Genomic DNA, 25,278 nt, shown 5'->3' on the forward strand with positions numbered 1-25,278 from the left:
TGGCTGCATTTCTCTTAGAGCTAAATTTTATATCGCACAGCCATCATGTCATGGGTTCCAATCTGGCTTGGGATACCTCAATCATCACCTTCCTCATTTTCCAGATGGCCCAAGCTAACAAATAATCAACAGCGGACACTTTATGTGGTACCATCGTGGCTTTTCGTGGACACAAATTGAAGAACCGTAGAATAAGTCTGCATTGATCTTATCAATGTTGGAATTAAAATGTCACTATTCTTTTCCCCTTGCAGTCTAGGTTATGTGACCTGGCCCTTTTGTTATTTAGTAGTAAAACTGCTTTGAGTAAGAGAAGATTAATTAACATTTTTCTACACTGATACTCAGGAAATCCATTAGAAAGCAGACTTCATTAAATTCATCTGACTTTAAACCAAGCTGGCATTTACACGTCATTATAGCACATCTGCAGCAAATCTTTGGTTTTAGTGGTTTCATGATAAGTTTAACAGGAATCATATACTTCAAACGATACTTGCAGAAGTTGTTTCCTTTGAGAAACGCGCGCAACCAACATTGCCAATTTATTATTGATGCTGTGGTGTAGGACAACCATTCCATGTGCTTAAAAAAAAAAAGAAAGAAAGAAATTGAGCATCCCCAACATGAAGTAACCACCCTAAGCTGTACATTAACCCCATGCAGTTTTAAACTGATGAAGGGAATGCAAAACGCTGTTCATTATGTATGAGGGAGGGGCTGCACTTCAGCATGTGGTCTTAACCCCCGGTGCTTGCTGTGATGCTTTAAATTAAATCTAAAGAAACTACACTCATGAATATGACTTTGGAGTTGCTTGGTCATAGTTTCCTGTTTTACTGGCATCTCTTGTGTTATTTTCAGTCAGTGTTCATGTTACTATAGCTCTGTGTAGCACAGTGAGGATTTTTTTGTTTACATGTGATATGTTGCACAGTAGTTTCACTTAACATATTGTTTTAATTCTGCCTACACACTTCTGCTTATCAGATGTTGTTTTTATTGAATCGTGTGCTGCTCATTACTTTGTTTGTAACTGAAACATTGCCTCATTTCCATGCTCAGGAATAGGGTGACCTTCATTCAAGGAATACTGTACATACACTGCTAGCTGACGTAGCTCGACTTTGCTGTGAACTTTGTAGCGGTCACCAGTAGATTAAAGATTTGATAGAAATCAAACCGACAGTATAGTTGGCATACTGTCAGTCTGTTGTATGAATTCATTACAGGAGCAGACTTTCTGAAAGATTAAAGGTGTTTCTTGATATTTTAATGTTGTAAATTTGTTTCTGTTTTGTTGGTTTTCTTATCTTAGTAGGGCCCATTTTTGACCAGTAATTAAACTCTGCAGATAAATGGATTGTATTTGGTTTTGAAAGACAGACTGTGTTGCATGAATTATTGTTAACTGGGAATGCTTGCATTGTAAAATATTTAGCACTTGTGTTGGCTGGTGTGTGTCTGTGTGTGTGCAATTGTCCAGGCATTGATGGGTAATTCACAGACCTTTCTCAAAGACTACATCTAAAATGTTCAACGTCAAAAACATGGAATAGTAGGTATACTGGGCTACTCTTGCCTGTGTTTGTGCTATCTTTCTCACGAAGTGGAGTGGACAGAAGTAATATCAAAATAATATAATTAAAAAAGCCATTGATTTCTTCCAGTTTGTAGCGTACTCTATGGTAGGGCTGCCATGATTAGTCGACTAGTCACGATTACGTCGACTATCAAAATCGTCAACAACTAATTTAGTAGTCGACACGTCGTTTGAAGCTTTGTAAGATCCCAAAAGACGCAGGAATAAGTAGTAGGATTTAAGAGTGTAATAACAGACTGAAACAGAAGATGTCAGCACTACATCTACAAGGATGCCAGCTGCTGTTAAACCCCAAAGAAGAAGAAGCAGTGTCCGGTGTCGTAGCTGTGTCCAAATTCAGAAACCGCATCCTCCTGTGCCCGCATTTATGGGCCAATTACGTTACAGCGACACGACGAAGATTGTCCAAATTTGAAGTCTCCGACAAATGCCGCCGACAAATGCGTCCTTTATTTCCCCAGATTTGAAAAATGGGTCGGGTGTATACTTCATGGCCCAACCTATCCCAGAATTCATAGCGTGGCCCAGCTCAGTTTCCAACAATGGCGGCAGCTAGTTAGTTTTAATATTACTCTTTCTGGGTCACAAAATAAACTTTTAACATATTTTCAGGCGAGAATGTAGCTGTTTAAACTTCAAATATCTGCTTGGTTTATCAAGACACCACATATTTTCAAAAGCGCTCCGACGTTTTCGGAGACGTCTGTTACCCAGCAGCTCGATAGCTAGCTGGAGTTCAACACCGGACTCCCGGCAAATCATTTTCAAACCCTACTCAGGTTAAACGTGATATATAAGTCAGTTAGATAACTTAAAATGTTATTGTTTGGCTTTTTTCAGTATTTTATTTGTTCCTGAGTAAATCGGTTTGGCTGAGATTAAAGTTATAGTTTTTACACAGCTGAATAAACGTCAAGCAGACAACTGATTATCAGAAGTGTGAGATGCTCGAGAATATCCTCCGGTGTCCTGTTATATTTTAGAAAGCAAGGAGTTTATTAAACTTCACCAAAACAATCTGCAAATTTCATTAAAATTTAATAAACTATCATCTTGTCTTTATTTTTAGTTAGCACATACCTTAAACACTTAAAGCTGTAAGCTAATGAGCAGATGCATGCTGGTGCAATAAGCTGTACGTTTTACGTCCAATGGATGCATGATCTGATTAGTCAACTAATGGCAAAAATAATCGGTGACTAGTCGACTATCAAAATAAACGTTTGTGGCAGCCCTACTCTATGTTCTTTCCCTGTCTTGTTCAAGAAAACTATTCAGACCAAACCTACACATGCCATCATTGGTTTTTAGCAACACACCATTGGCTTTTTCCAGGGCTCCACATTAGACTCTTGGTAGCCTCTGCATTGGTTGAATTTACACAACACCTCTTTATCCATAGACTGAGAACTACGCAAACAGACTTCAATGCAGGACAGTAAATCTGACATTTGACCATTGCTGTCTTGAGTTTTAAGTTCAATGAACTGTTACACCATGGTTGTAGCATCAGACTGTGATTTTATTTACACACAGACGACTGTGGGACATTGTCTAGTTGGGCTTTTTTTGTTGTTGTTGTTGTTGTTGTTGTTGTTGTCGTTGTCATTGGGGGGTTTTTTCAACCCCACTTGGAGGACGCATGTAGCTGTGTAGATGGCGTGTGGATGCCCAATGCAGAGCCTAGTGTTTACGCTCTGGAGACAAAATCCCTTCCACACAAGCAGACATCCATATACATATACCTTGAAGTGGTAAATATTTTGCTGCTTCATATTGGTTGTGTGAGAAATTCACTTCATAGTGTAAGTAGTTTGATAACTAGGAGGACTTTAATATGGATTGTTGTTTTTTCGGCCTCATTTAATGGGAGCATGGGATTCCCAAACATACTGGTATTTCCATCCATCCTGCTTAACAACCTCTCAGTCAGAGGTTTGACATGTGAAAATAGATAATGCCATGCTATATTGATAATTTTGTGCCACTTTTGTGGGTGTTTGTCGTTGTTGTGATAGATCTGCAAATGTATATTGATTATATTAATAGGTAATGCATTAATGTTTTCCCTATTTCTCCCCCTTCTTTTATTCTCCAGACTATTTTGCAGTATTCAAACTAGGGCTGCAACTAGCGATTATTTTGATAGTCATCTAATCGGCCTAATTTTTCTTTGATTGGTCAATTATTCAATGATTATTTCAGTAACTCTTATCTCAGCTTCCTGCACGCATACCTCCTGTACTAGGGTCCAGTATATCACCTGCTCAAGCCTGCCCACTTGTGAATATTACCCTGCTGCTCTGTCCCACAGCAAATTATGAATAAAGACCTAGGAAACGTATGAATTTGAAAATAATCAAATGTATTTTTAACATTACTCAATAGGACTGTCAGAATAAAAATGAAATGAATTAAAATGTTAGGTTATACAAATTAAATTGCTAGTAGTATCTAAACACAAAAATAATGTGGAAATGGGAAACTAAAAATGGCTTATGTCCATCATTTCAAATAAAGCTTCAAATTAAATCGAAAAGATTTTATTTTCCAGTCCAAAATAACAAGTCAACAAAGTTTACAGATGACTCATTTCGTGAATTCACAATTGCAGAGGACATGTGGACAAAAAAAAACAGGAGACAGTGTAGCTACTCCTGTTTAACTAACGCATTTCAATCATTAGCTAACAAAACTGAAATGCTGAACTGCTTAGCAAGCATCCTGAGAAGCTTCCGACAAGTGAGCTAACATAAATATTACTGTCTAGATATCAAGGCCACACACGAACTTAACTCTCTAAAACGGATCCATTCAGAGTCAACATCACAGCTCCAAGGTGCCGGCGTTTTAAATGCTCGTGGACTGCAGTAGAGCTGTCATGGACGCAAAGCTCTGCTTTCATTGTCTGCATTTAGCTTTGTTTGTTTTCTGTGAAATGCTTTCGCGTTTTTTTTCTCAGTTTTCTTCTATCCTCTCGGTTTGCTGTTTGTGCTACGTTCTTCTTCGTTACTATTGAGTGCAGTCTTGGCAAACAACAAAGGCGATCCTTCCCCTATAGTTTGTGTACTGCAGTTACAAAAATGCATTTACGTGGTTTTAGAGTATAACGTGTTGACAATGAAATTCTGCGTCGACTAATTTTTATAGTCCACTTCATGGATTATGGCGCCGAATCATTGCAGCCCTAGTTCAAATGTCAATGTAATATACAATATCTAATATAATATCTAATATATACAACTAATTGCTAGAAGAGGCATTGGTCAGCACATATCAGTCTGAGTGAAACATCTCTTTTTGATCAAATAGGGATCCAAAGGTCAGGGATTGATTGAAACCTCGTTGCTTGAGGTTGATATGCAGAGGCACTCTTCTATCAATAGGCTTCCTCTCTTGGTCCACAGCTCTTTCACTGGCTTCTCTGATAGGCCTGCATCTGTCTCATTTGTTAGTTGCTAGGCAACAGGCCTTCTGTGTGTGTGTGCGCGTGTGCATGTGTGCTCACACGTTGCTGTGGCAATGTCAGGCTTTAGAGAGGGGGGGGGGGGAGGGAGAGAAAGGGAGATGTTGAAAATAGAGAGAAAGGCAGATGAGAGAGAAGTACTCAGAGAGGTGAGAGGAAAGAAATGAGAATGAGTCAGAGCACTGATGAAGCTGAGGGACTGGAGAGGAGAGAGCCAAAATGCACTAGATTGTCACTGGCCTTTCCTGCAGCCGAGCTGCATATATATACAGGCCTGCCACTATCTTAGCGAGGTCACTGGCAAAGACAGCGTGATTTACCAGACTGGCAGGCAGGCAGCAAGCCCTGAGCTGTTATTGGATGGAACAGAGAGGTGTAAGGGAGAGTGGACGTGCTCAGAATAGAAAATCAGACAGTGATTGGATTCCTCCCCACATCTCACTCCTCTCTTGCTCCCTGGCTCTCTCTCCTCCTAGATAATAGGACCACTCCCACTCACATTTCAGATATATTTTGTCATATCCAGATGTGGTTGTCCTCATATCAGCATTTAAGCATAACATTGACTTTAAAGTAAAGAAGCCACGAAAGATTCACATCTCATAATGTCGTATTTTACCAGAAACTTTTTTTTGCTGAAAATACAAAGTAGTTTTAAGGAAAATAGCATATCTCATGTGTGATTTTCAATTTTTCTTTTTTAATAAAACTGTAGAAGCTTGGCCTCCACCCGCAGAAGCAGAGATAATCACAGTTCTTTAATACAGCACTATGCACACAGTAATTCTGCGCCTTTTGTAGGCATGTATTTTCTTTTTTAGCATAATGCATCTTCTCTCTGTGCTTGTTTTTGCATTAGCACATATTTGTGTGTGCGTGCGTGCGTGCGTGCGTGCGTGCGTGCGTGCGTGCGTGCGTGCGTGCGTGCGTGCGTGCGTGCGTGCGTGGTCATGTGTCATTCTCTTCTTCTCTACACAGGTTTATAATGAAGTGAATGGGCCCAGGTCAGGGACTGAGCAGCCAAGCTGGGCTTTGGTTGCCAGGATACAGCAGCCGAGCCAGGCTGGTTTTATTTGCACACCAAACAGGCTAGCTAGCTGCTGCTGCTGCTGTTGCTGTCTTTCTGTAGACTTATCTGCTGCATAGCATGTCAATAGACTGCAGGGTAAACACATACACAAACTAGGGCACAATGATTTGGTACAGTTTTGTTTTTGTTTTTGTTTTTGTTTTTTTTTTGGGGGGGGGGGTTGTTGTTTTTTTGCTTGTTCTTTATCTATAATTTGAAGATTTTATAATCCTTTAAAAATATAAATAATGGGAAGCAAGACAGAATAAATATGATTATTTGGTGTTAAATTTTAACTTAAATTCCTATTGCACCCTCAAAATTTATAAGAACATAAAGTTCTTCATTATAAACAAACATAGATGCTTTCTCCTTGTACTCAAAATTAAGTTGTCTGTTTTTTACCAAGTACCAAGTGTGGAAAAACTCTGTGGCTTTTGTACTGGTGAGAAATCTGTATTTGAGGTAAATAGGTTTGGGCTGAAAATTGTAACTGGTAAATTCACCATGAATTGTCAAATGGATAACCTAGCAGGAGGTATGAGGATTTGTGCTCCCAACTAAGATCGTTATTATCTTTTAAATATAGATACTAAAAGAGGTTTTTCACCATTACATTTCTGTCAAAGGGAGTTTGTATTGCTTTACCAGTTTGTGTAATCCTCTAACGTATCACAGTATTTAGGGGTGAGTCATGCTAAATCAAGGCTGTGTCAGTATCTGTTCTTAGGCATTATTTTGAACTGGTGTCTTTGGTTGAGTACACTTGAAAGGCCTTGATCTTACTAGAGCTCTAGATCCAGAATGCAAAGAATCACAACTGCAACTCCTGAGCATCTCTGCTATGAGGACATAACACTTTTTTCACCATTTATGATACAATGGAGAAGTCATGGCACATCTGTTAGCCAACATCAAGATACGAGTTGACTGCTTGGCAGTTTGTGTGTGTGTGTGTGTTTGTGTGCGCGGTGCTGATTTGTATCTGATTGTGCAATATGCAGCGAGGTCAATACACGCACGACGCACACAAACACGAGCACAGGCAGACACAGCAACATGCCCATCCCTGTGTGCAGCTGCTGCACTGTTCAGCTGTCAGAGTGGAAAATTTGAGGTGTGTTTTTGTGTCTACATTGAGAGTTGGGAGTGGCACGGGGCTGGGGCAAACAATTGCTTTTCAAATCTGCACCTGTACCTTCACTTTTTCCTCTGCTATAGTTGTTTGTGTCTTTATGTCTCTGTTTTCCCCATACATAATCAAAATTGTCTGTCTGTGTTAGAGCAGCTGCTTGGTTGTGCTGGCTATGGTAGAGTTTGGTCTGTGAGCCTTTGAGGTTGAGGTGTTTTGCAGTTTTATTGCAGCAGATGTATGCAATAGCATTTTCATTTATATAACGGCACTTCTTATTAGGGGTGGAGGAAAAAATCTATACTGTGTAGTATCGTGATATTTTGTTTGCTAATAATGTATCGATACAGGGACAGCAGAAATCGATATTTTGTTACAAAAAAGGTTTTTGTGCTCTGACTTCAGAGCATGTTGATCCTTTTTCTGAGCAAGAATCCTGACATTCCTTCACTGTCCAAATGTGTTTAACTTTTTTTTTTTGGCAGCAATAAACATGACAGTTTACTTATTTTAATTTAAGACATGTTTTATTTTAATTAAGTTTTTTATTTAATGTAAAATTATATTTTGTTTTAATTTACTTTCAAATTCTTCAGTTGCTGAATGGGCTGCATAGTTTTGATAAATTGCATAGTTTAGAATAGCTATAATTGTACCAGATGGTTGCATTCAGTTAAGTTGGACTAGACTGTAATACAAACCGTTCAAGTTTGTCAACAATAAAACTGACTGAAATGAGAGAGACTGAGTGTGAGACTTTGAAATTAGATAAAATGAATATTGATAAAGTTTACCTTTATGTACAGAATCTGAATATCGCAAAATATTTAAAAAAAATTGCAATAATATCGTATCGTGCGCTAAGTATTGTGATAATATCGTATCGTGCGCTAAGTATTGTGATAATATCGTATCGTGGGATGTATGGTGATTCCCACCTCTACTTCTTATATGCTCGATAAGAAAACTCCATGTGCGTCACTGTACACATTATCTTTAAATAGAACATTAATTTTGTATGAGCGGGGCACACTAATGTCCCTTGTGCTTTAAAAGAAATAAATTCACAGCTGTGTGCCCTTTTATTAAATGATACTGCATTTATGTCCATTCTTCTATTTTATCTGCCTTGTAGGCTTTGAAACCATTGTAAACTAACTCTTGAAGTTGACCTCATGCCAGTGCAAGTGTGCTTGTGACGTGTCCCAGTGCTTCTGCAAGTATGCACATGGTATGCTGCAATATGCTGAAGTGTTGGCCTCCATCTGACCGCAGAGGGAGTGGCTCGGGATAGAGAGGATGCTACAGGAGGATGAAGAGAGAGAGGGACAGGGGGCATAGAAAGAATGGTGTGTGTTTATTCAGGGGTGAGAGAAGCTTGGAGAGTAGTACTGGCAGGTCCTGTCCTTCATTTAGAAGAGATTGCTTCTCTGGCTCAACACTCACCACTCCTTTCTGCAGTTATCTCCATGGCCACGTCTAACTTGGCTGACGTCATGCATAAAACATTAAAACTCAACAGTGCAGTGCGTGGTTTTTTTGTTTCTTTCTCCCTACCCCTGATGTCAGGGAGCGAGTCAGCAGGCAACAGTTAATTGGTTGCTTATAAACTTAAAATGTATTGTCCCGTTAATTAAAAATGTAACTACAGATGATTTGTCTCTGAAATGCATATTTTATATATCTACTTTGCAAATCCAAAAGTTGTGAAGAGAAGAGAATTGAAATGGGACACCGTTACAACAAACACATTTGACAAAACTTTGTAAAACACAAACAAAAGCTAGGCTGAAAAATGTAAATGAACTGTTGAATTTAGTAACTCATGCAGCCACAACAAAAACCCTCAGATTATCCTGCAGCTACTTATGAGTAACAGGACAGAGATGAGGAAGACGTGAGGACGGTTCCTCACTACAAATCGAGTGCGTTAATTAATAATTCTGGGATGTTTTGGTTGAACAGCCCTCTTCATGTTATGTCACAAGTAGCTGAGGGATTTGTTCTAAAATTATCCTTTTAATTTATTATTAACTTTCTTGTGTGCTCTGTAACCCTGTCTTTCGTTGCCTTAAACTCTTCTAAGCTTCAGGTCGTGGTCTTGTGTCGTGACATTCCATTGAAAAACAATTTCTTCTTCCAGTTTGGAAGTCCCTTAGGTTTTTGCCAGAAAGTTTAACTTTGATCTCACATGTCCACAGAATATTATCTAGCAACATTATCCAGCAAGTCTTGTGAAATATCTGGAGAGTCTTTTCAGATGTGCTGCGATGTCCTGGTATGAACACCATTCTTATTCAGTGTTTTTCTTATTGTGGACAAGTTGTTTAGATTTGTGCAGTTGTTCCGCTGTTACCTTTTGGTCTTTTTTCACCTACTTTGGGATTATTTTTGGTGTGCTCTTTACAGGACGCCCATTCCCAGGTAGTGGACCTGAATTCTAGCCATTTGTAAATGCTTCTAGCCTGTAAATGTAGTAGAAATCTTGCCATGGTTCTCATCAACTGATCTTTCTCGAAAAGACACGGCTTTGACAGTAATCAGACTTTGTATGCCTTTATTTATAGGGAGTGACACCTCTTAAGCCACACTTACAATCTCATCTCCTTAATTGGAACACCTGACACCAAGTAGGTTTAGGCAAAGTCAGTGGCACAAAAGTGTACCGTGTGGAATTTCTCAGTGTGTTTTATCATATTGCATTTGTCTCCGGTTTGAAGGCCGCGTTTTATGACTAATCAATGTAGAAATCCTGATCATTCCTTATGGGTCACCAATGTTTCTGGCACCTTAAAGATAGCAAATGCTTAAACTTCTTTTCAACCGTTAACACCTCAAAACACCTGAAAGTTGTTTTGTTCGCTGGCCTAGATTACTATTCAGCACCACTTTAACGCACTCCCACTATATGCAAGCTCATGATCACTTAAATTTCTGAATATGTAGATAAAACCCACCAAGTAATTGAGTGGGAGTAGTTTTTGCAGTGGTTGCCAAGTTAGTAATGTCTGGTTTCCATTACACATCATCTTATAAAGGCTGAAATTAAACTAAATAGTGTAATGTTAATCAAACACTCATTTTCTTTAGTAATGTTGAATGAATTTGCAGTTTGTTCTTGGAGAAAATGAGTTTGTCTGTGGGTTGTGAAACATCCCAATGTGACATTTTGTAGAAATCTTGTATGTACACTCATAAACGGACATATGAAATTAATCAACTGTTCAGCGGCGAAACACAGACACACTGTCAGCAGATATTGGGTGTCTTGTTATTGGCATGAAATTACACAGAAAATGATGCCCCTTGGTTTTGAACAGGGTTTCCTCTCCATGTGTGCCTTTGTGTGACTGCAAGCTTGCAAACAGCATTTTCTTGTGTTTCACATATCAGCAAAATGCTTGGTTGCTATTATCATCTATCATAGTAGTCCCAAAATAGTGCAGATTATTGTTCTAGAAGCCTCGCTGACCCAGTTTAATGTGTGTCTGTGCATGGCTGCAGTGTTTGTTTATTTCTGAGAGCGGTCGACCTTCCTGTCACTTTGTTTGGTGTGGTGAGAGGTGGGAGTTGAGGGAGATTGCAGCAAGTGCCTACCAGTAGCAAAGAGGGACTAACAATGAACTGTGTGAGTGAGGAAGGAGCCTGTGTTTTGCTGTGTTTCTCATGTCTTATTCTTTACAGCTGTAAAGGGGGTCAGTACGTCCACTGCAGTTGTGTGCCTATCTGGTTGGCTGGCTGGCTGTCTTGACTTGACTGACTTGCCTGGAAGGATATAAATAGCAGTCTTTGAATAGGATAACTGCAGAGCGAAGGGAAGAAGGGTGGGGGGAGGGGAGTGGAGTGGAGATGGAAGTGGCGCCAGGGAAGATAGGAGTGCCAGTGTCTCAAAGTAGAGGGAAAAAATAATGCAGCCATGGCCTCATCTGTTCACTCACTCAGTCAGTCACAGGGATGATCACATTTGGACGCACTCTTTAGAGAAAGTACATTACAGAGGAGAGATTTGAGGAAAGGAATGTATGATTAATTCATGGCCCTGTGAAGCAGGCGGCCATGAAGGAAAGGCAGTGGATAGTAATGCACATATTGTTGTGTACTTGCACGTAAGGCAAAGTAGACATTAAGAGCACAGAGGACAATGAACTGTACAGAACTCTCATGGTTTATTGTGAATTTACAGTAAAACCACTTATACCAGAGATGATTGTTTTTGTTGTTGTTGCTGTAATACAATGGATCACCTTCCTTAGTCACTATGGCAAGGATGCCATAAATTAGTACAGGGTAAAGCCCACAATTACAAGGGCTGGCTAGCTTTGGCGGTAAGTAGCTGTTTGGGTTTTTGTTGAGACGTGCCGGTTAAATTTCTAAAGACATTCCTCAGCTGTTCCAAGGCCCACAACATGTGCGTTATGCAATATCTTGGACATAGTCTGCCCTGTTGTCATTCCCAAATTCTAGTATGTCAGCACTTAAGATGTAGCTGATATGAATAGCATGCCTCTGTTAAAAGTAATTGTATTTTGATTGGGTTTACACTTAACAGAGATTTCTAACAACTTTTTTTTAAGTATTCAGGCGGCTCTTACTGCTCTTTGGGTTCTGCCTGGTGAACAGATAAGCCTTTTGCCTGCCACAGCTGCAGCTCTCCTCCCTCTTTAAATGCTCTTCCTCCAGAGCCAGGGGTGTAATGGTTGAAAGTGGAGTGCTTGATGTACCACTAATGGCTGCATCGTCTGGCAGTGTGTAAATGTGTTTTCAATGAAACGTCAGGTGCTAAGCTCCCCCTCCCCTCCATCCACACACCATTTTGTTTTTCTCTTTGTTCCAGACGGTTGATGACGATGCAATGGCAGCGTGAATGAAGCTTGGCGTGGGGAGAGCTGAACGATGCCCAAAGGTGGGGGTTCTAAAACCCCCCAGCTGGACCACTTCCCACTCAACACCGACATGGTGGAAAAGCAAGGTGGGAAAAAGGTAAGATTGAAAGGCATACAGTAAACACAGTGCACAGCAACAAAGCCTGTTTCACTTGGTGGAGAAACATGAGTTAAAGTAATGACAAAATTAGTTTTAGATTGGGGTTTAGATCATCATTGAACTGAATGACAAAGACACGTGCTCTTCAGCAGAAATCATTTACTCCCTTTAAACAGCACTTTCTGACCTTTTGGTCGTAAACCTGAGACACTCACATCAGTTTAGTTATTCAGTAAATACCAGTTTACCTCCGTAAGCTTGACAGTTCCTTACGCATCATCAAAAAGCTTTCTGTCCCAAACTAATGTTGTTGTTTACCAGTCACACCATGCTTTGCATTGGCTCTGTGGACCAGCTGGAGGCAAGTTCTGACTTGTCAGCTTACAGAGCTCATCTCAGATGTACTGTGGAGTAGAGCAATGTATGTGTTGCATCACTCTGCAATTTATAGGTATTTACTTCTAGTTTAACAACCAAAGTAATGAGTAGAATGTAGTGTGTAAATAAAATAATTAAAAGGAGTAAGATTCTTCTTTGCACATTTGATTGTATTGTAAGCTCTGTCCCAGCTCATTCCATGGAAATATAAATATTGATGTATGTTTCTAGGGGTGTGCTGTTCCCATATTCCAGATTGGATTTTGGTGATCTCAGGTGGTCTTGTTCAGGCTTTGCTTTGCCTCACCTCAGCTGTAGCGTGTTGGTTGCTAGCCAGAATGAATTTAAAAGCAAAGCAATGTGGTTTAGAAGTATTTTACACTTGCTACACCAATAGTTGTTGTTTTTGGGGTTTTTTTTATAAATGTTTGCAGAAGTTTTTTAGTTAACCACAAACGGGTCAAGTGAGTTGATGCAGCTAAAAACCTGTCTTTAGTTCAATCAAAGAGACATCATAAAAATTGTTTCATTTAAGCTGTATCCTGTCAGCTTCATGGTAAGCGCATGTATGTGCAGGAAGACGACCAACTAGTGCAGCTGTAAGAGCATTATGCAGCAACCTAATGAGATTAGTGCAAAAAATGTAAAAGAACGACCCAAATACATTTTTATTTTTCATTTGATTTATCTCTTTGCTGTTTTACTGTTGTTGTTTGTTATTTCACTAAAAACAGCCAATTCAGCTAATTTATAGTTGCGGATGTATTTATTTGTTGCATTTAAGTCGGAAAAGATAGCATTGAGTCAAGACTGATGTTGCCTTACACATAAAGATCCCTAGTTGTTTCCCAAGTATAAAAATACAGTGTAATAATTCAACACACTCACTGGATCGTGACTAGGTATCAGCAGATACCCAAAGCCAGGGTACTGTAGAAGAACGTAAGATATCTGATTGGTTTTTATTCTGTTTTTTGCAAATGTCATTTGACTTCATGACATGGAAATGGGGCAAAAGTGAAACCTGTGCATAGTTATGCACTGTCCCCTCTCTGACAACATGGGCTATCAAAATAGGTATGTTCAAATCACATGAATGTATAAGTACTGGTATGTGCAAAAGTTAAATCAAACAGAAAATGGGAATGAAGCAGATTTTTTTTAATTTGAAAAGTTCATGTGCATGTGATGCAATTCTGGACTTCAGACTTCTCTCTAACCTTTCTGTGCATACATTATAATGTATGTTAATAAGGTGATGCTCTTTAGGTTGAGCTTTTCCCATCAGTGCAGTGTTTTACATCTTGAGCTTGTTAGAACACTAAAGTCAGTCAGGGATGACATAAATGGGATGTCCTAAATCCACTGAGGAACAGTTGCAGGTTTTTCAAGAAAAACCTCCCTGACAGGTACCTTTTAAAAAAACTAAAATAAAATAAAAATTCTTTCTCAAACTCACTTTAGCTTACTGCCTAAAATGTTTAAGCGTTACTATATATCAGTCGTAGGAAGCTTACTATAAGGCATCAGATCTCTGTCTGTCTTTTTTTGCACAATCAGGAGTTCAGCAACGAAACCTGCATCACAGATGCACGTTAATCTGCATCCACACTATTCACTAAAACTTTGAAATTGGTGCTTAGCTCCCTTGATAACCCTATATGTTTTTACTACCAGGTCATATGTTAAACACCAGTTTGTTTTACTCTCATTAGTAATTGCTTGACTCACTTGCCTTGAAGTTGAAAAAAGTTTATCTCAGGTCCCTGCCAGTTGTTATTTCTATATTGCATATTATGACATTAACATGCTTCCTAGTAACCCCTTACCAACAGGCTAAAACAACCCTTTTTAAGATAATATGTAACACCTAATAAAAGTATCCCATTATTTTTAATTTCATAACGGTAACATCTAATTTATAGCCACAAAGCATTACACTCATGTTACTTGGTTTGGCAACCAAACAACAGACTAAAATCACAGACCAAACCATACTGTAGCTTGGGCACCAGCATGTACTAGTCATCAACTCATGATAGGTTGTGATTCCCCCTCCCTGACTTTTTTCTTCCTTGTTGATGTTGGTTAACTTCTCTTTACTTGACTTGCACAGATTTTATAAGTGTCACCATGATAAGTGGTGTAAAGTTGTGATTTAGTAGGGGAATCTATATAGACTGCATGCATACTTTTAATAAAAAATATTTGCATTTGGTATGTGTACTGTATTGCAAGACAAATGATACAATATATTGTGGTATGAATACTTTATTCCACCAGTCCTGCATATTTGCTATATTTTGTTTTCTTCTTGCCGCATCTTCAACTGAGCTATTATTTAATACAACATACCTGCGCAGGTCTTTGTACTTTGCGGAATCTTCTTACTCTCAGTTGTATCTTGTAGTTATTAGTGATTGATAAACAGCTCGACGGAGATTCCTTTTAATTAAACTATAGTTCTTGCATTTGACTTCAGCATAAATGCTTAATTAAATAATGGACTATTGCATAATAGACTTGGGTTCAGTGTTTGTTGTCTTAGAAAGCCCTAAGTCACATGTCTGAAGTGCTTTTGAATGGTGTCACCTTATTGCCCAGTTATGACGTATTCACTACCTTGAATTTGACACAGATACTGTCGTCACTGTTTGTGTTGGAACAAAGTTTTGCGCGCAGCTTGATGATGTCATGGTGTGTACTAACTGTTCAGCTACCAGCAGCAGCTCTGAGAGGTGTAGAAAGCAGAGGTACAGCTTATGCAGGCATGGATTTACAACCCTCTGCAAAGGATTGCATCAGACTCTGGTATGGAGGGAGGGAGGGAGGGAAAGAAGCGAACAGGGGTGGGTGGAAAACTGAGTGAGACGAAAAGAGCACGCATTGCTAGGAGACCACCAAACAGGGTGTCGTGTGAAGGCAGATCAGAGGAAAGTCTTGAGTTGTCAAAGCTTTGCTTACACTTAATTCTCCAAAAACAACCCAGTTGACCATTTTCCCCAGTCCAGTTAACCAGAGCTATATGATGATTCTTTTGTTTGTTTGTTTGTTTGTTTGTTTGCTTTAAGAAATAATTCACATACTGTTTTCCATGCTTAAGATGTACTGTAGCTTCAAACGTGTGCATCATAATTTCGCTCAAATGGTGTGTTCTGTCTTTGTGGGAGTGAGCGGGGATGCAGACGGGCAGACAGAAAGATCAGCTCATTGTAGCTGACACTGTTTGTCTCTACTGTACCATGACATCATGGTCTTATGACTGGGGCAGGGCAGGGGGAGGAGTTCAAAGAGTTGATACATAATAGAAAACCTGCCCTCAGGATAGAGATAGATGAGCAGGGTACAGAAGATAGGACAGAGAAATTAGGTGAATTAAAGCGTCTGTTTGTACGTTATCTCACCTCTGTCTTGCATCTTACGTTATGAGTCTTTAAACCTGTGTAGTTAACAGAGTCGTCAAATGATTATATCCTTCCTGTAGAAGTTTTGCTTGAGCATTTGTAATAGGGAGGTTATAGGGAGCTATAGTGGACTGATTTTTTTTTATTTTTCACTCTGCTGAATCCTGTGTATGCTTTTTGTTTTTGAACGCTTAATCACAGATGGTGTCGTCTGAATCATACATGGAGTCATTGCTGAAATTCCAGTATTGACTACTGTATTGCAAGAGAGTACATTTAGACTTTCACGATACTGACCAGAACCTTACACGACAAATAATGTCATTATGAAAAACACTTTTCTTTTTAGGTAATATCATCTATTTATTTATTTAGTTATTTTTTAAAAAACCTTTACGGCATGGTATACTTTTAATGCCGCAACAGTAACATGTAATTTTTATCCACAAAAGTTGAAGTATAATGTATTTTGATGCCATAGCATTATCTAGCGACCATATAGCAATGGGCGGAAATGTCCCATTTTTAGCATATAAACAGTATCAGCTCTCTTTTGTTTCATTTTATTTTTGTTGTTGTTCATGGACTGATTCTTATATAGCGCTTTTCTACTCTCCTGGAGTACTCAAAGTGCTCTGTACAACACGCTGCATTCACCCATACACACCCTTTCACACAAGCACTGTAATCTATACTGTCAGTGCATTACTGTCCTTCATACACGTTCATACTCCAATGGATGCATTGGAGAGCAAGTCGGGGTTAGTATCTTGCCCAAGGATATTTGGCATGCATACTGGGGGAGCCAGGGATCGAACCACCAACCTTCCAATCAGCAGCTGACTTCCTCTACCTCCTGAGCATAAGCATGTAGTACATTAAGAAACCTAAATACATGAGTCATGGCTTAAATCCCTGATAAACCCACCAGTGGTCGCAACGATCACGGCCCCAGTCTTGTCTCACAGTCGCTCACATTTATACCCACCGTTAAGGCGCAGAAAACCACTGCAGTATTCTCCTGAGCGATAGGTGTCACCACTCAGACAATATCGCCACAGAAGAAGAAGTCAAAACACGGAAGCAAAGACTTTGTCGGGTGTTGTTTTGCAAAGTTTTTTTCCATAAACTTAAGTTTTCAAACTGTTCCAACACCCTCTGTATATCTGCACTTCTCTGAGCTTCTGTACTGGAATATCATTAAAACGGCGGTAAAAACCGTCACAATCGTACACTCGTGTCTTCAACCCAGCTGCGGCAGCCACGGCACAACGTGCCAGGTTACAAAGATCTTGAGGTGCACAAATGGCCAAAGCGCTACAAAGTGTCACACAACACACTATGTGATGTCAAAATCAGCACACAAAATATCAAGCATAATAGGGCCATTACTGGGGGACACATTAAAAACATTTTTTGTTACACAGATGCAACACTTGTCTTTTAATATTGTGTTTTTGTCAAATATTCACATTATCTACAAATATCTCTAAATGTCCACTTTAAATTGATTCCTAATGTATTGCAATTAGGAATGCAGTGTATGGCTTTGTATAGCTTTGACTTTATATATTTGCTCAGTGAGAAGCTACTGCTTTCCTCTTTAAAAATAATTCTGTGTTGAATTCTGTGTATTCTAGTCAAAAAATGTATATAAATTAATAATGAATAATTGTTAGTAGCTCGTTGTAAGAGATACAAACCCAGCTTCAGTTCCATTCCCAAGCCTGGATAATTGAAACTGCTGCATTAGGAAGGGCATCCGGCGTAAAATCTGTGCCAAATCACATATGTGCATCCATCAGCTGTGGCGACTCCTTAAGAAAGGGACCAAACTAAAGTAGCTTTAATAATGAATAATTATTTACTGCTACCACACAAGAAACTATTATGAAGATGACATCATAAACAACTTGTAGACATCTTCCACTGTTTGTGGTCTGTGGGGATTTTTTTGTTGTTGTTTTTTTTAAAAAGGTATTCTGGATAAATTAGTTTGCATGAGCACCCAAACACAGAACAACCGTTAAGTTAAGCTGGGCAAACACATAAGTATTTACATCTGTTGATAGCAGATACACATGGGCTTGTGATTGTTTCCAGCAGCTGTAGACCACAGAGCCAAGCCGGCGTCAGCTTAGCCTCCTCTCTCTGTGCCTGGCTCTTTTACTGTGGCCAGGAATCTAGGAGGAAACTCTGGAAAAATTTTGCTTTGAGAAGCCCTTAATAGCTAGAAGAGTCAGGCCAGTGAATTCAGTGGGAAGGTATAGCCAGGGACATTATGAAAGAGGGACATGGCGACTTAAAAAGATGGTGGTAGATGTATAACCTCCAGGGGGAAAAAGCTTTTTATAAACTCAGTTTGCGGTCAGCAAACTTGTGCAGTCTTTTATCAGATGTTATTTCCTGGTGACCATTGAAATTAAAGTTAATTTAATTAATGCTTCAAAATGTGCCTGAGGGTGTTTTCAAGGTGGCAGCCGAGTCAGGAATTGCTTCTAGGACTTTAAAGTAAAGTAGACAAATAAAGTGCACTGCTCTGATGAAGACGCTTGCTCACCCCCGTGTTTTGTTGCTTTCACAGGATAAGGTGTTATCAAACAAGACTCCCAAATTGGATCGCAATGATGGGGTCAAAGAGATGAAAGAAAAGGCCTCTAAAAGGAAGCTGCCCTTCACTGCTGGAGCAAATGGAGACCAGAAAGATTCTGACTCAGGTAAGGCTGTATGTTTACGCTCGTGTTTTTGCATCTCGATCACCTTGTGACTTTGAATAGACTCAACTGGTTCTTATATAGCGCTTTTCTACTCTACCTGAGGACTCTGTGCGGAAATCAAAGAGGACGGAGAGTAGTTGGCAGTGCTGTGCGAACAGGGCTTGACCTATGTGAAGTGAAAGTGCTCCCAACTTTGAATTAGCTGGTTGTTTGAGAATCAAGGAGTTTGTACCTACAATCATAGTCTAAAAGGAGAGGAAGACCACACAAAATCATGATCCAATTAAGTGGGGATTTGGGCAACATACAAGCCTGACCAGGCCTGGGTTTGGTAAGGCTCCAGCTGTTTTCTTTTAATTAGGGAGAGAAGGACTAGTCCTCACGCTTGTTTGACTTTGGGCTTTAAGGGTTCAGGATTTAGTTTGTTGATAATGGTCCAGCTTAGAGGCTTTGGTAACAGTCTTCATCAGCACTGGGTGAGTTGCTAAATTGGTTCATGTTCAGTGTTTACACTTGGGGAAAAAACCTTTCCTCTCCACACACAAGAGGAAAACTACAAGTATGCAACAGATGACTGTTAGGGCATGAGGATGTGTTTAGCAAGATTGGACAAGTATTTTGTAAACACATAATGTTGTATGTGATTACTGCTTAACTTAAGCAAATTATAAATAAATTAAAAAGTTTGAGAGGCTGTAATATGTCTTAAATCTCTGGACCGTTTGTGTATGTGTGTTCTTCACTTCTATTTAAGTTGCAAGATTATTTCATGTTCTTCTTCACAAATGTTTACTTGTTGTTTATTAATATTTTAATCTCTTCTGCTGAATTCATTTTATTTATCCATTAGTTTTTTTTTTTATCTTGAGATAATCTTCACCCTACCTCAATCACACGAGATGCGAAATCTAAAGACGGGAACATTAGCTGGAAATTCTTTTAATATACTAATAGTTTCATGTTGTCTTCCAGCGCCTTGCCTTTCTTTGTCTCTGATCTGAGCTATATTGTGTTCGTTTCTAAGATTTACACACTGTACAAGCTTTGAAGATTAGCTGGCTCCTGGCATTGCACACTTTCCAGTCACGTGAGAAGTTTATTAGGTTGCATTGTGTCATAGCGACAGACCTATTTTTGTTAGCGGTAGCTACCCATGTAGTATATGGGGGCAGTAAAATGTGTGTTGTTAACCTGGACTTCCACCTGCATGAAAATTGGCGTTTTTGCATATGTGTGTTTTGTAGTCTGTGGCCTTTCAATTGACCCTACTGGGACTGTTTTTAACCTCTCTGCAAAATTTTACACCTCGGACACGTCACAGCCCCCCACCCTTCTAATCTGTGCCTCTCTTCCAACGCTCATTTCCTTTGTGGCTTGCACACTGGTGACGGATAAATATAGCTGTTTAGAGAGCACGAGTAATACTTTTTTTTTTAAATTCGTACAGTATACCCTTCTATTATATTCCAATCAAAATTATATCACCCAGTATGGGTCTTTTTTGTTTCTTTGTTTATTTGTTTATTTTTTTATTCAGGCACGGTGTGTCTTATGTGTATCCCATCTCTTCTTTGCTTTTATAATCATCAGTATTGACCATTACCATCATCATTCGATAGTATACTGTATGATGGCATTTTGTCAGTTAGACCAGTTTTACATTAACTTTCCTCACGGCTCAGATGCTGTTGAGTGTCTTTTCACTGCAGGCATTTTCAATGTTGCGTAAATACACAGACCTTCTATTCCAAACAATTTGAAATATGACATCATTTGGGGGTGGAGCTCTTGTGGATACACCCACTAAACACAGGGTCTGTCAGTGTGTTTTGGGGGCAGAATGCTGCAGCTACGCCTACGTCTTTCAGTTAGTCCGCACACGTCTCTCGTGGATTGCAAATACGATAATTGCATCATTTGCCTGTGCGTGTCTGAAAGAGCGTTATTATTCTGGCCCGTGATAGCATATATGCCACCTAAGTAAACTCTTTATATTTAAACTCTGCACTGTGCCATACTAGTCAAGTTAAGATGTTGTCTGAAATTGTGCTAGTGTTACTGGGAATGGCTGAAAAATTCAGGTTTTGGTGACGATGCAACCTGGGTGGATGAGTCGGGTAACGCAATGCTGTCATTCTCACTGTGATTTCAGTTAATAGTTGGGGATTTGCATGACTCCTCAAGTCAACAATAGAAATAGTTGTTTAAATAAATGAATCATGTTCAGAACTTTAAAAACAACAAAGTTCTTCAGTTTTGTTTTGACTTTTGTGTCCACAGCCATCACTACCAAAAATGGGGGGGGGGGGGGGGGGGGGGGGGGGAGGAGGAGGTAATGGGCAGGCAGGAAAATACCAAATTTCTTCTTGCTGCTGCTCTTTTTACTGGAAAACAATTTGTATCTTCCGATGTTTAATTTCTTCTTCTGCTGTAAACCTCTGTAGAGTCCATGATGTAACCAACAAAAGTGCTTGACGCGGTTGTGTCTGGGCAACGAGTTATAGCCCTTTTCAATTAGTACCTACTCTGCTGGGCTTGGCTCCATTAGGTGGTAGTGTCTGGTACGAGGCACTAAGCCCAGGTTCCAGGCGATCTGAGTTGAGGTGAAAATATAACATGAGAGCGACTCCTTCACAAAAATTAAAACTGCAATTTTTTTTAAACCCAACCAGGGAATTGGCGGCACTTAGCCCAACACCATGGTCTCCGAGTCTAGGGGAAAAAAGCTGTAGGCAGAGCGGCAGGTATACCATCACCTCGACGCCCTACAGTGTTGTGTTGTGTTGTGTTGTGTTGTGTTGTGTCACATAAGAATGACAACTTTTGGCTGAGTTGCTATAATTACCCCACGCGGATCAGTTACATGACTTGAGTTGTCACGTCAAGCCAAGTAGGTACTAATGAAAAAGGGATATTAGTATACGCAGCTACTGGCAGATGCAAAAAAGAGCAACTACCATTTTATTTTATTTTATTTTTCTGTTTTCCCCTCCACCTAGTTGCAAGAGATTAACAACCAATGGTTTGACATCATTCAGAGTCAGTGGTAGAAAAACACTCTAGGAAACAAAGTAATCCATTTTCTCTGCTGGAGCATTTTTATGAGTTATAACTGAATGTATAAATGCAGTTTTGTTAGGAAGGAGAACCATTATGTGTTGGTTCGATTAATGCATATTAACATTCAGAATAAATTATATTTACTTTTATGTTATACACTATAGATATGTTATGTATTCCACAGTGAAAAGTATTTTGGGGATGTAAAAAGGGGCAGACTTAAAGGACGCAGATATGTGACTGGGTGGTTGGCATTATCTAAATCAGCTGTTCTGTTTGTTTTTGTAATTTCTGCTCACCTTACTCTTTTCAAACTGAGTCATTTTGTCCTCTTTGGCAGCCTTCTAAGATATTAATTATTGCCATATCTTAGAAGCTTTGACTGAGACATAGGTCATAAAAACAGATAGTGGTGTGCAAGGATCCTCAGTGCACACATGTATTCTCGCTAATTGGTTATAACGCATAGATTATCTTCCCAGAGTCACGATGTTTATGAGTAAAAACAAAAGACAGAAGGCGCACTCACTGACTGCATCTGTTTGACAGACAAACAGAGCGTCCTGCACCACATGATGTTCTTTCTATACATTTCTGACTTTCTCTTGCTCAGTGCCAATCATTGAGAAAACATCCTGTTGGCCACTTCCTGCCTCTTCTCCCTTAGCTTCCTGTTTATGCGACTTTTTGGGTCCTTAAACAGAACATTGCTCCATGCTCCCGCGTTACGGTCAGACCTGGTCAGGCTGGTTGGAGCAGTTCTTCTTGTCATGGTGTCTGTTGGCTAAGTGAAGCAGACAGTCTCTTTGTTTTGGCGTTAGCTCACACCGTCATATTGTCTGTCTACCATATCAGAATCTGCCCCCATTATATCCAGACATTTGTGTTTGATGTGGTTCCCTCCCTCCTGGCTCAGGTAGGCAGGCCAGTCATGGGGTGATAGTCCCTACCCAGCTTTCCTTCTTTTTTCAGTCTCCTCCTCCTTTATCTTGTTAGCCAAGTTTCAGGCAGTAAGGAGAGTAAGGTTTCAACCCTGTCTTTAAGCTGAGTAATATCATTTTAGTAAGCCATATAAAAGCCCTGCAGTTTTGCCTAAATAGACATCCAGCAGACAGACATACTGTGTTTAATTTCTTTAATTCAGAAATCCACATGTGACATGTTAATTGATTTGTGTGGTGATAATTTAACACAGTTGAATTTTACCAAGCTTTTTTTCTTCAAATATTTTGATCTGTATCTTTCCTTAAAATTCCCACGATGATTAACCAGACAAAAATGTAGTGAAAGCAAAGTCACATTCCTTCCTTCATGAACAGAAAGAGCATTTTTTTTATGCTCATATTTCTCACAATATAATTATTGCTGCTTAGCTAGTGTTTCTTTTGTAGTTTTCCCTTTAACATGGTGATCATACCTCCTGCAACTGCTGTATTTGATTATAATTGTGCAGCACGGATTTATAGAAAGTGCTTCTTTTCTATTTAGAGTGGTCGCCTAGAGTCTGATCCGTATCGCAGAAGGACAGTTTTCTGCCACTGGTGATGAAGGTTGTATTAGAGACTTGGGTCTTGTATGTTTAGCAGCAGATCTCTTTAAGTGCAGCTGGGTAATAACTGCCTTCCTGCTTCTCAGTCTAATAAACATAGCTTGGAAAAGCTAGCTTAGCTCTTTCTCTGTTCTGCTGCTGAAAAAAACATGTTTGGGCTGTTTCTGTGGTCCCTGCTGTTAAAGGCTTAGCAGAAGGAATGTGTCTAAATGGCAAATGCTTTGGGGAACGTGAGACTGTATCAAAGAGGGGTGGAGGGTACATTAGCTTTAAGTATTCACAGATGTTAGTGAAAGTTCATCAGCCCTGTACTTGCGAGTGGAAAAATATTTTCCTGGAAAGTTTTTAGACACCGGAAGGCTGCGCTGCCATGCTTCCTTCTTGCCTTATTTACTTGTGTTTGTGGCCTGCAGTGCTTCCAGTCTGGGAGTGAGAGAAGTTGCTCAGAAATCAGACTCAGACACATCTACTGGTCCACAGCGTCTTTGTACATGCACGTCTGAATTTGCTTCTTCCTCCCTATGACCGGAGGCCTGTATTGTTGCTTGAATTATAACTGTGAGGTTTGATCCCCCTCGGTAATGAAGCGCTGCAGTCATGTGTAGCGTTACCCTCTGTATGGGTCATCAGATGGTATGCTGCCACTGAAAATAATTGCTGGGTGTGTCTTTGTGGAGCAGCTGCTTTTGTCCAGTAGCACTGTGTCTCCAGTAATCCTGGCAGGCAGGCAGGCATGTGGTGACCTTGGCAAGGCCATGTTGAATTGAAATGTACACCAGCTATTTCGTAATAACTATGGTTGTGCCAAGTCACACCCTCTTTCCTTTTTCCTCCATTCTGGCTGATTGGCTTGGAGACAGACAGACATAAACACACTGCCTGTTGGCCCCTCCCTTCTTTAAGGGCAGCTGGGTAATAACACAAAAGTTGCCCACTGGTGCCAACAAACCTCTCACACATACTGCTGCATTTACAGAATGCAGTAACCGAGCAAGTCTTTGTTTTCTTTTTGTTTTTGTTTCACAGAGGCCTGTTTAGGTCATGGAAAGTAGCAAAGGGTTTTCTATGGAAATTCAAAAAGAGGATAAAATGTGTGAACTAAATAGGGAGAAACCCATTGATTATTGATAAAAATGAATACTTTTTGGTTTTGATTTTTGGTTTGACAAAGCAAGCAGATTAAGAGCACTGCTTGTGAAATGCTTTTGTTGTCGTTGCTCATTTGGTGACTGAAAGATTGCCCCTGGTATATAGAAATGCCTCCCTGTGGGGAGAATAAAGTACCTTCTATCGCTCTGTAAATCTCTATTCACACGTAGCAGTGCAGCCCTGAACTTTCCTCAGAATTACCTGGCAGCCAGTCTTGACCAGTCTAGTGCTTGTGAGAATAGATCAGGTAGTTTTTCTTTTTTTTAAATGAGTGAATTCAATGGGACTGTGTGGGCGTCGTGTGTGCCGCCTCCTGCTTTCTGTACACTGGTGCCAGTCCTTGCCAAAACTAAGCAGGGTATTTCCAGTTTGACCATGTCACAAAGGACAACTTCAGATAATGCCCGCATCTGATTCCCTCGGTCAGATTATGTTGACATTGTCTGAATTTCATTTATGAAAGCAGCTGTTCTCACATATACATGACACTTACTTGATTGATGCCAACAGTAAAGAAGCTGTTTGGACTCAGTGCTGATCTACAGTACTCTATACTTGATCTGGAAAGTCATAAAACACCTTTGGAGATGTATCACAGTGAATGTTTACTAGTTATTTATTGATTTATGAACTTTAATAATCTGTCTTTTAGAAACATTTGAAAGCGGTGTTAGTGCTGTGAGCCTTTAGTGTTCTTTTAAAAATTGCCAATTCATAACAGTTAATGTCTTCTACTGTTGTAGCACTAATAAGGCTCCCGTTACTCTC

At 39.7% G+C, this 25,278-nt stretch overlaps 1 protein-coding gene across 3 annotated transcripts in view; it reads left to right on the forward strand.

Annotated features, from left to right (window-relative positions):
• ankrd11 (ankyrin repeat domain 11) overlaps window positions 1-25,278 on the forward strand; it is a 111,635-nt gene that overhangs the window by 73,911 nt on the left and 12,446 nt on the right. For all 3 annotated transcript variants that reach the window (XM_085167061.1, XM_085167051.1, XM_085167069.1), the window contains 2 exons: window positions 12,105-12,250; window positions 18,620-18,752. In XM_085167061.1, coding sequence (XP_085023187.1) covers window positions 12,164-12,250; window positions 18,620-18,752 — 220 coding nt within the window. In that variant the 5' untranslated portion in view covers window positions 12,105-12,163. The remainder of the gene's footprint in view (window positions 1-12,104; window positions 12,251-18,619; window positions 18,753-25,278) is intronic.

This window comes from Neolamprologus multifasciatus, chromosome 1 (assembly GCF_963576455.1).
Source record: "Neolamprologus multifasciatus chromosome 1, fNeoMul1.2, whole genome shotgun sequence".
In the NCBI taxonomy this organism is placed as follows: Eukaryota; Metazoa; Chordata; class Actinopteri; order Cichliformes; family Cichlidae; genus Neolamprologus; species Neolamprologus multifasciatus.